Source organism: Rhamphochromis sp. 'chilingali' (assembly GCF_963969265.1).
Source record: "Rhamphochromis sp. 'chilingali' genome assembly, chromosome: 4".
Lineage (NCBI taxonomy): Eukaryota > Metazoa > Chordata > Actinopteri > Cichliformes > Cichlidae > Rhamphochromis > Rhamphochromis sp. 'chilingali'.
The window spans coordinates 35219224-35233998 of record NC_137948.1 but is presented as its reverse complement, the minus strand read 5'-3'; the positions used below and the strand labels follow the sequence as shown (position 1 = coordinate 35233998).

The window sequence follows — 14775 nt, the reverse complement described above, 5'->3', positions numbered from 1 at the left end:
ACTCACTTGGCACAATTGTCTTGACGACGTGTAACGCTTTTAATTCCCGACTTGCAGATCTGCTCAAAGAAAAGAAATTCACAAGCAAAAATCAGTGCTTGTTCAAAAATGAAAAATAAAAAATAACAGAGATTATCAAACCAAACTCTCAGTGCACTGTGAAAGTATCAAAATAAAAAGGCCTTGTTAAGTCATGACACAAACTCCTCATCTCAGGAGGGTAAATCATACCATTAGCATGGTTCATCATACCATCATACTAATTGGCAGGCTCAACTTCACAACAAAAGAAAAATCATCAGCTAGATTCACTCCAAATCAACCATCAGCTGCACCACTCACAACATAAGCCTAATGTCTTCTTTAACTTATGAGTTTAATCACCAGGTCTGTGTTCTTCACTCATTTAGGCCACAGATCTATTTTATTCAGTTTTCCTTTTTTTCCCTTCATCATAAAACATGTGACATGCTGTCATGCACTTCACAAAAGAAGTTTGTTCTGACGTATTCAGAGTTGTGTATCTAAATACAGGATTCACTCGCACATCAAAGCAGGAAACTCAGTGTTTTAGAGTCTCCACTCAACACACAACAACTCCAACACATCTCATTCACTCATACTAGAATTCAGTCACCTTTCATTAATCTAAAACCAATCAACTAATTTGCATATCAGCTATTAACCCACTAAGTTGACAGGACGACAGGAAAGCATGTTCAAAATAGTATCACAAAAGACAATTTCCCTCATACAGTAAATTACTTGCTGCATCAATCAAGCAGGAAGCTTCTCCCAATTTACCATTTTAACAACTAAATTTATTGTCTGATCACTGGTTGGTCAAACCAGGATCTTTTTTCCCACAAAAGTTAAACTGTTGTCCTGCAACTTGGAGAGTCAATTTTTTTTTTTTTTTTAGGATAAATTCAGTATTTGATAACAAGTGTCTGCTAAATTGACACTAATTTAACACTGATGAAAGATAACAAGCTAATTTTCATTACATGTGTTTGTGTTATTAGGCAGGTCTAATGCATGTCTGTGGAGCTGCATCTCCAGCAGAGCATGTTCTTAAAGCTGCCTTTCCTACACACTTCTCTGCTATTATTTAATCATTTCTTAACTAATGTGCTATGAGTCTTCATGAGTCATTTTGTGTTTGGAATTGTTAGTAGGGTTAATGCATGTTCTGCTTGTGTGTGTGTGATTTTGTATATGTTTCTATTTTCGCAATGTTTCAGACTCCGTCTCAATTTTCCAACTTAAGCAGTCAGTTTTCTTTTCCCCAGGTTTGCTAACCCAAATTTTGATTTCCCACATTAAATAATTCCTATGTGTTCTCACCTAGTCTTCTCACTCTGTTGTCCTCTCCCACTTCAACAGTCCAACAGCCGGCAGTTCTCCTTCAGCTTTGTCCTGTGTCCCACTGTCTCTTCTTGCCATTTTACTCCACAGGTGGCAAATGTCAAACTCCAACTGTTCAGTTCTCCCAAACGTTTTCTTCACATGCACAGTGAAGTCACAGCCACTCTCACTATTGTCCTCTGATGCGGTTGACTTCGTGCTAGTGGCTGAAGTGCTGCTGCTGCTGCCTTCCTGGGCGACTTCTTAGCAGCTGCTGCCGGTTTCTTGGCTTTGGCCGCGGCGGGCGTCTTAGCTTTGGTCTCAGTAACCCTGTTCATCTTGAAGGATCCGGAGGCCCCGGTGCCCTTGGTCTGCACCAGAGTGCCCTTTGCCACCAGACTCTTGATGGCGGTCTTGACACGGGCCTTGTTCTTGTCCACATCGTAGCCTCCGGCAGCCAGAGCCTTCTTGAGAGCGGCCACGGCTTTCACAATCAGCTCGCCCACGCTGAGGCCGACCTTCTTGGGCTTGGAAGTCATCGTCTTCTTCTTCTTGGCCTGAACCTCTGCACAGGGCGCAGGGCGTGTTTATGATGGAGCCTTTCCCACCACAGCGCCGGCACGTTGAACGCATCATGAAGGGTCCATTTCTTTCATGTAGCTATGGTCGCTAGCCAGCATGCTAGCCGCATGTGGCTTGCCCGAGTCACTCAGTCCTTTTTGAGCATTTCAACATGCTGCCGCCGCAGACCCTGGCCTCAGATCCAGCAAGTTTAGCGCGCTGATCTCCAAAAAAGTCCCGAAGGCCAGAAAGACGTCAAATAAGTGTCTCGTGCTGAGAACTCAAACAAAAACTCCTCTTCACGCTGCCATCTTGCTCGCCCCTCCGTGAAATTCAACCAATCAGACAGGAAGATGGGTTTGCTTTCTTCTTCTGCTGTTGTTTATCCACATTACTGCTGCTTGTTGGGACTTTTTTGCTCAGGACTTGATGCTGTCTCTTTATCATGTTATTGCTTTGGAGCTGCATTCCTTGTCTTCAGGGAGGGGTGAGAGCTTGCTTGCTTGTGAGGTTGAGAGACACATGGCGCTGTAAATAAGTCAGCCAGAAACTTGGCCTGCATGTTTCCAATGATGTTAAAATATAACTTTCTTCCGACTGCTGCATGTGGAAAATTGATTCAGGTCTGCTTTTCACCTGAAAGTGACAAACTAAAACATTTTCATTATTATCATCACTGCTTAATCAACACACATCTCTCTCTCTCTCTCGCTCTGTGTTTTTGTGAACAATCCTTTCTTAAAAGCAGAAAATGAAATTGTAGTTGTTTTTGGCTGATCAACACAAAACCTTTTTCCTATGATTATTTTTCTTTTTCACTCTTTTTTTTCTTTTTTTTTTCGTTACAATAGCTGGTGACCTGCAGAATCACCGCTCTCACTCACAATCAAAGGCAATTACTTTTACACAGCGCACAAAAACACTGTGATGTCAGACACATTCACACTCACTTTTTCATCTGCATAAATAAACCATATGGCTGGAGATATGTGCCATGGTGATCCATAAGCATGATCACCAGTTTATTTAATTATTTTTAATCCAACAAAACAAATAAACAAAAACATGATGCTGATGCTACACACACACACGAGTCAAGGTGCAGAAAAACTGCTCATGGAAACGCTGCACACTCTCTGTTTCCCTCTCTTTGAGTAGTTCTCAGACAGCTCTTGATCTGATAATGTGTAGCTTGCTCATCAGCTCAAAAAACAAAAACAAAACTGCAACGCGACATCACACAGTAGTTGCTCTGCCCACAGCGGCAAAGTCTTACACTTTCATATTCAACTCAGCTTCTCCATCATGTACTTTTAGATGTTTCATACAGGGTTCAGCATATTAGTTGTTTTCACAGGTGTGCTGTATATCTCAACAATGGCTCATAATAAGACGAAAGACTTCCACACAGGTCAAGTGCCTCTATGCACTTCATTAGTTTAAATATTTATCTATATCACTTCACCTCACATGTCATCGTACTGAATTTAAGCAACCACAAGCGTAATGTAGATGACTTTTAACAACTATCCACCTCAATTACGTCTATGGTCTGGCACACAGGCTGAAGAGTTAACGTTTTGTGTCAGCAAGGGGTGGGGGGACAGCCACCCACCAGAGCATAGCTGCTGATGTGGGCTGGCCTTCTCCACACGCTCTTCAAGGCTGGTGTGTTTTCTAAAAACTTCTAACATTTTAATCTCTTCCATTTTTAAGCCTGCGATTAACCGCACGGCTCAGGTCCGCGTGAAACCCGCGTGACCGCGCTCGCGTGAACCCGCGCAGCTGTGGAGCCGTCGCTCCCTCTCTTTTTTACATAAATACTTTGTGCTGCCAGGAGCAAAGTCCAGCACAAACGTCTGTCTCCCTCCGACTCACTCTTGGTTGCTTAGAAACCCATGATAACAACAACAGTCGGTGTCACAGACCACATGTTCTGCTCCGCACACACCCACACAACAACAACAACGACGACGACGACAACAAAAACAACACAAAATAGGCCTATCGTCCAGCACAGTCTGGACCCCGCGGAACTTCTCAACGCCCCACAAAGTGGCGGAGAACTCACCTCTAGTCACACAAAGTAGCGAGGAACCCGGGTATCGCTCCACAAAGTAGCGAACTTCTCAACGCCTCACACAGTGGCGGAGACTGCACAACCACACGGTTATAGAGTCGGGCTCTTCTCAACGCCTCACACAGTGGCGGAGACTGCACAACCACACGGTTATAGAGTCGGGCTCTTCTCAACGCCTCACACAGTGGCGGAGACTGCACAACCACACGGTTATAGAGTCGGGCTCTTCTCAACGCCTCACACAGTGGCGGAGACTGCACAACGACACGGTTATAGAGTCGGCCTCTTTAAACTTACTTGGCATTGCTTAGAGTGTAATATCAGCCCGAATCCCGCCGACCGTCATTCATCGAGGAGAAAAGACAGACCGCGAATCCACAGGAACTTCCTGGCTGACGTCAGTCTTTCAGCGTGCCTCTCCTCCCCTCGGTGAATGCGATTCCAGGGCTCCGGCATCGAAGGACCAATTAATGATAGGTTTGTAGCTTGAACCTATTCGCTGGAACGTTAAGACAATATAATTACACTGCAAGCAAGACGCAAGTAGGCAAACTTCTTCATGGTACTCGTGCACGGGAGAGACTGGACAGAGCGCCGTCCCTTCGCTTGACCCCAGTAGCTCTCGTCCGTTCTCCCATACACTGTCCTTTTATTGAGGTTACATGAATATGCATAGGTTCATTAACATACGACGTCTACATACAAACAAAGAGTACCTTGCCTGTGTGTGTGTGTGTGTGTGTGTGTGTGTGTGTGTGTGTGTGTGTGTGTGTGTGTGTGTGTGTGTGTGTGTGTGGACTGCTGATCAAAGGGTCAAACATCCTTGGTCAGGAAGAGGGTAGCCTCCCCCTCACCCTAGATGGTTCATCCTAGATAACACGGTGAGGAAGTCCTGCAGTTCATCTAAACAAAGAGCACTTAGACTAGAACAGACGCAACTACGTTAATCCTACCATAAAACAATAAGACACGGTATGACCTCTCATGCTCCCAAAGTGCTGTCTAATACACACAAAGTTTGCAGACTATCAAGGATCAAAACCTCTACCAATCTACAACTAATTACAAAACTCTAAGCATATATAAGTAAATATTTCTAAGCATAAATGACAATCAACAATACAAATCTAACAGTGTCGTTAAAGTGTCACTTCAATAATGCTGCTGGCAGAAAGAAGTGTTGACACATACTAGCTTTGAATAAAAGGCTTAAAACACAAACAGTCTAATACTGGGTGTTGCTTTTAAGCTTAAAGAATATAATAAGTTCTAAGACAATTCAGTTTACTTCTTACTGTCCATGTTGTGTTGTGGTATTTACTTTATCATGAATGTACGCTACTTTGTTCTAGCGACTGTAAAACATAATTGTATTCATGAAATAAACTAGACTTTAACAGTCTGCATCTTCCACAGTTTTTATGCTTTTGTTCACTCCAAGTTTGACACAAACCCACAGACAACCAGAGTTAACTATGTGAAGCAATCACAGACACTGTAATGGCTGATTTTTCTAATAAACACAATCAGGTTAACATTAAGGTTTAACATTGAAGGAGATTTGTTCCATAGTCACAGTTATACTTGTATTTCCTTTACTTACATCCAACACTACTATGTTCTGTTTCAGTCCAGGTGCTGGCAGTTTATCCTTTGTTGTTTGGACAAATAAGCTTAAAGCTAAACCTTCATGTTTTTGATGGGAAAGTTTGTTAAACCATTGCTCAACTTATGTCTGCACAGAGCAGATAATTATGATGTACTTGTAAAAAGACTTGATAAGCAGGTCACAGCTGAATCAAGGGGTAATAAAAGTAAGACCACGCGGTCTCAGCACGACTACACATGCAGTGGGTTATCGCACACATTTGAAAGACTCATTGTGTAACTCAGGATGTGACCCCTTATAAAGGAGACAGAGAAGTTCTGTTGTTCAGTCAAGTAAAACCTGGTGAAAGCGCAATTCTAAGACTCTGGTCGTTGCTTAAGTGTATAGATAAAAAATCTTTTTTTCATGCATTATTTTCTTACTATATTAGTATAATCACCAAATCGATTATTTCGTATTTATCTCCTGAAACGATCTACATTAACTTTTCTATCCCTAGAAATGTGTTTCCAGAGTCCCAGGTTTAGTGACTTCCTGTCCACCATCACATTAGCTGAGTAGTTGTCAAATTTGAGGGGAGCAGAGAAGATCAGACACCAGTCAGCAGGTCAGAGGCCATCTCTCATTTTACAAATCAATCGCTTGATTTATAAATGGAACAAACACCCCATCAGACCAGGTAATGACCCATTATGAGACAACAGCCGTCTGAGAGGAGATGTTCTGTATCACAAAACATGGGAAACAAACAAACTCTAGGCATTCTGAAATATATAAAGCTCAACAAAAAAACAAAACCATATCAGATCCTGATGTAATTCATTTTGTTGTTGTCTTTATTAGTCATTTAAAAAGGTCTAGAAAAAGTGTCCAGGAAGAGATTCTACTATTTATGCAGCACTGCCCCCGTGTGGCCACAAAGACACACAACAGCTTCATTTCTCAGCCTGTTGCCTTCTTTTTCCTTCATGATGTAAACAGTGAATGAACTGAAAGAAGTCAACCCATAAACTGTTAAACTGATACAACAGTCATGATGATTATGTAACAAGTTGTAGTTGACCTTCTGGTGGTGGTTTTGGTATACAATTTAAAAGCCATTTTCTTTTATAAATACACCATACACTTTGTTCTTGACCATTTCTTTTCCTCATATCCTTAATGGACAGTGGAGGAACACTACATCTAGCTTCTGTTTAACATTTATCCAGGCGCCCCCACACTGTACCTCTACAGAAACCAAGGGAGAGAGACAGACACACAAAGATTTCCACTTGAATCTTGATCTCAAAATAGAAAAAGTTTTATCACAAAATAATTACAAGAGCTCAGCCAGGTGAGATATAGCAGAACCATCAATTCAGAGTCTGACAGTAAGGGTGAAGACGAGCCTGACTGTTGGTCTGCTCCAAAACAAGCCCATAAGCAAGCTTTGAAATAATATGTTACAAAAGTGTGAAACTGCGACATGAAATTTGATTTGAAAATGAAATTCATCCTGATCAGGAGCTGTTATGATCTAAATGGTGTTCTAGATCCAGTAAGCATTCATTCAACTTGTATGCAGCAAAATTAAAAATAAGTTACCACAAGTTGTTTTTTTAATTTGGTAAATAATTGATAAAATGTTAAAAGTACTGGTTGTGTTTGACCTCATCACCAGGATGAGTTGGAAATACTTCAAATTCCCTCAGGTGGCCTTTTGCTGGTTGGATTGCCACTACAGTCTGTAAACTGTAGAGGTAATTTTGTGAGCTCATTGGATGAGCAGTTTCTGAAATACTCAGACCAGCCCATCTGGCACCAACAACCACGCAATCTCTTTCCCCCATTCTGATACTTGCTTTGACCTTCAGCAGGTCATCATGAACATGTCTGTATGCTTAAATACTTTAATTTGCTGACGTCTGATTGGTTCACTAGACATTTGTGTTTAACGAGCAGGTGAACAGGTGTACCTGGCAAAGTGTGTGTAACCCTCAGTGTTACTGACATGTTCCACACTGATGCACAACAATACTCTGGGCCCCACACAGTTTTATTAAGTATGTCTAATCACTGTAGACATTACATGTACCTTCTTAGAGGAGAGGTCAAAGGTCAGTTACCTTTATAGGTTCCTGCTATATGTTGTGACATATACACAGCACAGTTGTAGGAATGATAGTTTCTAAGTTCTAAAACTTTTTGTCAATTTTCAACCAATAAATCTTAAAGTTGACCTCGAAGACCACAAGTTTGAATGGATTGTTAACATGACCCCACTCTACAGCACTGCAACATTTTAACATGAGTTATTTAAGACTTTCCAGGTATCCTGGTTACAGAAAAAGATTGATGAGCAGAAAAAAAGAAACAAACTTTAATTGTTTCTGATTAGAAGCTGTACAATCCGGACTGACTTTAACAAATGTGCTATAGGCTCAGCTGGAAAATAGTGAGCTTTACAAGACTGATTTTGTTCCAAAGGCTTTCACAGACCTCAACCAATCCTAAGGCTAATTAGCACGGCTAGAATTTTAAAAACATTTGTTAAATGTTGTCATTACTAACATATACCTGTTTTAGAGCATGGTGAGTAGCGAGAATGCAAAGTTATTGTTACCTCTAAAAAAAAATGTGAAGATGTGATATTAGCATGTACGGAGCCCCTCTGATGACATGGTCCAAAAAATAAATAAATTGTGGCCACAAAATACTACTTCGTGGCCACGAAATGGGTATAACGTGCGCACGAAATGCTTATTTGTGAGCACGAAACACTTGACCAATAACCGTGATCCTTCCCAGGCCCTTGCAGTTGGTTGACAATAGAATCTATCCCAACGTCCGGGTCGTACTTACGTCTGCAATGCAACTGGGCTCTTAATATCCTGTTTAACTGTCTCTCCATAATAATGGTTCCTTTCAGTGCCAGGCTTTTCAAAATGCATGTGTAGCTCATTCCCAGCCTAAAATTGTCAGGGATCTGGGTCTGAGGGACCTAGACCTATTATTGTGTATTGTTTACTCCACTGTAAATAAACGCATTTTGGGTCCTCCTTCCCCACACACCCAAGGTCTGCCACGCAGACCATGACAAAAATAAAACTCAATCATACTGTCTCTGGCCATGTTGTACAGGTTTAGCCTACTCTTATGCTTATGTCTCTACACAGCTGTCCAATGTATCAATATGATGTGCGCACGTCATCTATTTGTTGCCACAAATGCGTAATTCGTTGCCACGTTATACCCAATTCGTGCCCACAAATTAGCATTTCGTGCGCACGTTATTTCGTGCCCTCGAAATAGTATTTTGTGGCCACAAATAAGTATTTCGTGGGCACTTATACTATTTCGAGGGCAGGAAGTAGTATTTTGTCACCACAATCTATTTATTTTTTGGAGGATGTCATCAGAGGGGCTCCGTAAGCATGAGCTATATAGTATCTCCAAGAGAAAAGCGATCAGCTGATCATTGATCAGTTTCATGATTTAAGTAGCAACAGGAGAGAGAATGGGAGAAGAAGAGGCAGCTGGCCACGTAAAGACACAGAAGAACTCCAGCTTTGTGTATTTTTTTTTTCCATTCAAGCTGAAGTCCGGGACAAATCGGGTTCCTTTTCAATACGAAGCGCGGCCGGTCCAGCGGCCACCACGGGTCTCTCCTCCTCCTTCCTCCCCTTTCCCTCATCCACCTGCTGTGACTCAAAATTTGTACTCAAGTACAAGTACTGTTACACTGGTTAAATTGTACTCAATTACAAGTACTGGTGTTAAAAAAATACTTGAGTAAAAGTACAAAGTACTCTTCTCAAAAACTACTCAGAGTATTAATTACTTTTTAACAGACTGATGTTTTATTCTGTCGTCAATAGCAGGCATTCAACTCGATTCACCAGTATAAATATTTATGTTCAAAGCACATTTCTCAGATGAACAAGGTATAGAAAGGTAACTTGTTTTGTAAATAAATGTAGATATAAAAGAAGGAATTTTGTTTGTTAAAACAATGACAAATATGTTTCTGAACATGCGTAGAACCGTTTAAACTTTTCCCCATACACTGAACAACAGGCAGGTGAGTGTCTTAAACTCTTAGCATTTCTGTCACACTTGAACCTTTTGTTCAGTTTCAGCAAGAGCTGGTTTTCTAAATTAACAGAGGCAATCCGACTTGGTTTGGCTGTGAAGAGTAGACCAGCACAGCTAAAAAGTCGTTCACACGCAGCAGAAGCAGGCAGAGCTGTGTTCAGTTTAAGAAAGAGGTTTTTGATACCTGAGAAGGAGTGCAGCAGCTCCATGGTGTCTGTGGCACAAGCAAGGTAACCATCAAGCTCAACTGCACTTTGCAGCCTTCTGGAGATTGGTCTGGAGAAGAATTCATCTTCATCAGATGACTCTCTTTGCTGATCCTCACTCTCATGCTCTGTCGTTTCAAGATGTTGTTTGATGTATGTCAAGGCTGTAATTGCAAGTAGATAACACAATTTTGTTATTTACATTTCAGTGATTATTCCTGAACACAAATTTAAAAATGGCAAATTCTCAAAAAGGATTGTTTAGTATTCAGGACAGACCATCAATAACTTACAATGTATTAGGTGAAATACTCACTTAAGCATGTGTTCAAATGTAAAAACACACAAAAATGGGATCACATGAATCCTTACCAGCCTCTGTTACATCTGCTCTGTCAGTCCAGGAAGTCTTGAACTTGGGTAAGAGGACTGCAGCTGCAGCCAACTCTGGATCCTCCATCATCGCTCCAAAACGCTTTTGAAGGCCATTTTGCAGGGCTCTGATGAGTGGCACGCATGTCTTGCTTGATGTCTCCAGCCTGCTAAGTTTGGACAGTAGTTGTTGGATTACTGGCAGGAGCCATCCCATAAAGGAAGTGGACTCAGACTGAAGAATGTTTGAAGCTTTCACCAGTGGCTTCATGGTGGTACAGTACTCCCTAAGGAATGCAACTTCTGCAGGACTCAACCTGTAAGACACAACAACAAAACCCACCATGACTATAATAGGGATCTTCTGATTTAATATTAAGAGTCTGCTCACGTTTTTAACCATCCATTAAGGAAAATTCACAAAATTTGCAACCATATTGGTAGGTGTCCAAGTTTACTCACATTTTCACCTTGAACTCCTCACAAATGCTCCTGATGGCATTTTCCCCCTTCTCATCAATGATGCGTATTATCCTTTCAATGGCAAGGTAGGTTGAATTCCATTGTGTTGCATTGGGACGAATGATCTGTAGTTCACACTTGTCCTCTACCACTTCATTAGCCAAATGAGTTTTGTTCCAAATGGCCTGGCATTTTGCAAAGGTTGCACGGGAGAGCCTCTTGTAGGTTTCATTCATGCTCTCTGCTAGGGCAGCATCAGATGTTGCCACAAGGTTTAGCAGGTGACATGCACATCGCTGATGAGGCGGGAGTTGATACTCCAAACCAGAGTCTTCATCAAGAATTGCACTTGCCTCATGGTAGTCAATATGGTCAGTCAGGTCAATAGTTTCTGGGTCTGCTTCATCTTCAGCTTCATCTGCATCATTTTGTGCCCCAAACATGTGGAAGGCCTTGACAAAGTTGGATCCACTAACAGTTGTGGTTCTTACAACTTTGCCTCTAATCTTGTATTGGCAATGGATATCATCAAGCGCACCAGCAAGCATGTCAAATGTGTGAGACCCTCTCAATCTTTTGCATGCTCGTGCTGCAGATCTTCTTTCCAGGGACTCTTCCTCCAATGGCATGTGACTCCAAGGTAACTTTTCTGATGAGCTGACCAACAATCAGTAGTGGTAGCAACAAATTTGACTTTATCCAATGCTGCAACCAAAGTCATCTTCATGTGATCAGCAGCTTCACAGATTCTGGCACAGACAGTGGGTCTGGAGATGACTTTGGCTTGAGGTTGTAATGTGGTAACCAATTCTTTGAAAGATGGCTGTTCTACCACTGGCTGTAGACCCTCACATATGAAATTGATGACAAGCATGTCAACAGTTGCTTGTGGAACATGTTTGTTTGCAGCTCTCAACATCAGGTCTGGTAACTTGGCTTGTGTATTTGCTGAGAGCTTGTTTGGTGTGGCTGTGGTCTTTCGCTGACGAGATGTTGATGCCACAGTGATATTGTACTGCTCAATCTTCGATGGATGTTTCCTCTGTAGAGATAAATATTATCATACGTCAGGTTCATACATTACTTCATAACATCACTGTGATTAACACTACAGGAAAACACATTTTTAAAACATCATTCAACTAGACATGAGCTAATCTTTGATTGTTTAGCATAGTATAAAAGAGTGGTGAATTTGGTCAAATCTTGCAGATATATTGCTGTATTTATTTACAAATGTAAACCAATTTTGAACGATCATTGCAAAAAACATGAATTTCTGTATACATTCTAAGTTCTGTAATCTGTATACTATCTGTAAAAAGAGTATCGACCAATGTATCAGTATCTAAATTTTTAACTCCTTTTTATCAGTATCACCCTAAAGTTTTCAGTATTAGTCAGGTTCTAAAAATACTAAGAGAGCAAAATATGTGTATATAGCAAATGTAATTTAAGAAAAGGGATCACATACACAAAAATGCTGCCCATACAGCTAACAAATAAAAACAATCCACATTATGTTCTTTAAAAAAATATATCATATCGGGAAATATATAACCCTACTGATTAAGAGCCATGTCACTATGATAGACCTATATCAGGCCAATGATCCTGATCAACTGATCCATCAATCGGGCTCTGATACATGTCAGCTGAGAGCTGGAAGATTCATTTGAGATGCAGCTCAGCACTGTGTTCAAGTTTTGTTTTTGTTTTTTATATAGGCCAGCTGATTGTAGGCCTGTGTGTTTTAAATGACTACAAATTTAATTTATTGTAATGACGGTCGTTATCCAAATAATAAGCTAAAACATTCCTACGAATTTAGCTGTTCAGTGATGACACACGAATCGTACTTCCGGGTCTAAAGTAGTCTGCGTTTAATATGGCTTTTGTATTGTTAACATGTTTAATGTTATGTATTTTCTTCTATTTGATCTCAAAAAGCTCCTAAAACAGTCAGTGATCACTGTTGACCTCCCTCGGCTTTTATTACCGCTAATCATTTATTTAAGCTCAGTTTTTAAAACCTTAGGATGTAACTACAGCCCAGCCCATGCAGCAGTATATGAATGACTAACCTCGTATTGTGGATGGATTATCTCAGTTGTCCTCCTGGCTGAAGTTTGGTCCTTTTACAGCATCCTGCCATGCGATTACATTTGTTCCTGACCACCGAGAACACTCACATTAACTTTTATCGAGTGGAAAAAAGTTAGCTTGTTTATATTATGCTAACATAGCTGTGTCGCTAGCGGTCACGTAGCACATCATTATATACCAGCTAGCCCAACTTCAGTAACCCTACAAACGTCACTGCTGTTTAGTTTTCTGTCTTCATTTATGCTGGAAGTGATAGCAGAGCTGTACGTTTGAATTTGTTTCCAAAACCTGCAGTCAGGACATGCTATATTGTATTTAGATAGAAGCTAGCGAGCTAACTCCCTGCTAACTTCTCTGTTAAATGCCATAAATTCCGTTTTCATGGATGCCTGGATGTTAAACTCAATTGTTACACCTGGTAGAGCAGAACGCTGATCATTTTATTAAAGATGAAAGACTTTAGACAGTTTTTCAACTCTCAGTAATGCCATAGTGATCGTTTGATATATGGACCTGCAGCGGAGTTTAGACCCAGACACGGCTAGTGAGGTCAGACTGAACAACCGGATAGTTCTATCCCGTGCACGTGTACACGTTGACAACCGTAACCATGGCCGCCGAGGGTATATAAATGCTGCACAAGGTTCCAAACGTCTGTTTACACTTGCTCGTGGACTTGTTTCGACCTGCTCCAACCTCAGCCTGTGGAAAGCTAAGTTTTGCAAACTATTTCACTAAAAGCGGATATAACTTGAGAGCAGAACAAGTACTTCATCGTTTGTACTTGTTTTTGTTTTTCAAGTTTGAAGATGGCTCGCCGTGGACCCGGACTCCCCGACTGTCACCTGGACTTCGCTGCAGGTAAGTGTGAAAATTTCTTTAAATGTAAATTACTGTAATAATTTAACAAGTTCCAGTGTGAATATCAAGTTTTAACGTGATCAAATATGTGTATTTCAAGTCTGTTTCCTGTAAATTGTTTGTATGTTTTAAATTTTCCGGGAGAGGTGTAGAAATTATTAACGACTGGTGTATGAATATGAAAAAAAGGTGTTACTTTGACTTGAAGGCTTCAAATTTGACACTTTTCTTTAAAATGAAATGGTTAAAAATAGCTTAATGGACTAAAATTTGTAAAATGCCCAAAAATCAGTTTCTGTGGTAACGGCATCTTCAAGATGTCACGGGTCAGAACACGCAGGCGTAAACACACAGATCCAGGTCCCCTCCTGACATCCTTTTCTTCTCGGGATCAAAGGCTTTATTGACATAAACTATATTTTTTCTCTGCTGCAAAACACAAAGATAAAAAAATGCAAATAAAATAATATCAAAAGAATATGAAAACAGTAGTAATAATGGCATTAAGACCTATCTTCTGTTACGGTAATGCTTTTAACCTTATTAGATAGCAGAGAGAGATATTGTACACAGGGATATTTACACAGTGATAGCATGTTTACCACAGATTAGATGTACCTGTCCTTATGGCAGATACAGTCCTTGTGCACATTTCTAAAAATGTGGATTCTGGGTTAAGAGTTTCTGTTTGTTTGTTTTTCACTTGACCATCATTTTCAGACATACCTGCAGAGCTTTGTGTGTGCAATTTTTACTCTTGCCAAGGAGGTTGTGTTTTTATTTAAAAAAAAACAAATAAAAAAAACAAATATGTATGTATGTGTATATATATATATATATATATATATATATATATATATATATATATATATATATATAAAATTTGTTTTTTTTATATTTAGGACATGCGATTGGTACATGTGGTCTAAATGTTACATTATGGTTTGCATCCACATATTTAACCTATGAGCTTTTTTCAAAATGTGTGACATCGTGAATTGTAAATAAAACAGGAGAATGAGCTGCATGGTTAGTTATAAATGTACTGTAGTATATTTATATAATAAGTTACTCATGTCCGGCTATTTACAAAT

General features: G+C 40.3%; 2 protein-coding genes across 2 annotated transcripts in view; one reads left to right on the top strand and one right to left on the bottom strand.

Moving 5' to 3' along the window:
• The window catches only part of LOC308395317 (serine protease 1-like), a gene marked incomplete at both ends in the record, with an annotated part of 120501 nt that overhangs the window by 23424 nt on the left and 82302 nt on the right, over positions 1-14775 (top strand). The gene's annotated exons all lie outside the window — the stretch shown is intronic.
• LOC308395333 (histone H1-like) lies at positions 328-5089 on the bottom strand. The gene has a single exon (XM_080880125.1). The coding sequence runs from the start codon at positions 1884-1886 to the stop codon at positions 1506-1508; it is 381 nt and encodes a 126-aa protein (XP_080736251.1). The 5' UTR covers positions 1887-5089; the 3' UTR covers positions 328-1505.

Bases quoted from the DNA above. Each gene is read 5' to 3' on its own strand.
- LOC308395333 (XM_080880125.1), bottom strand. From the start codon at position 1,886: ATGACTTCCAAGCCCAAGAAGGTCGGCCTCAGCGTGGGCGAGCTGATT.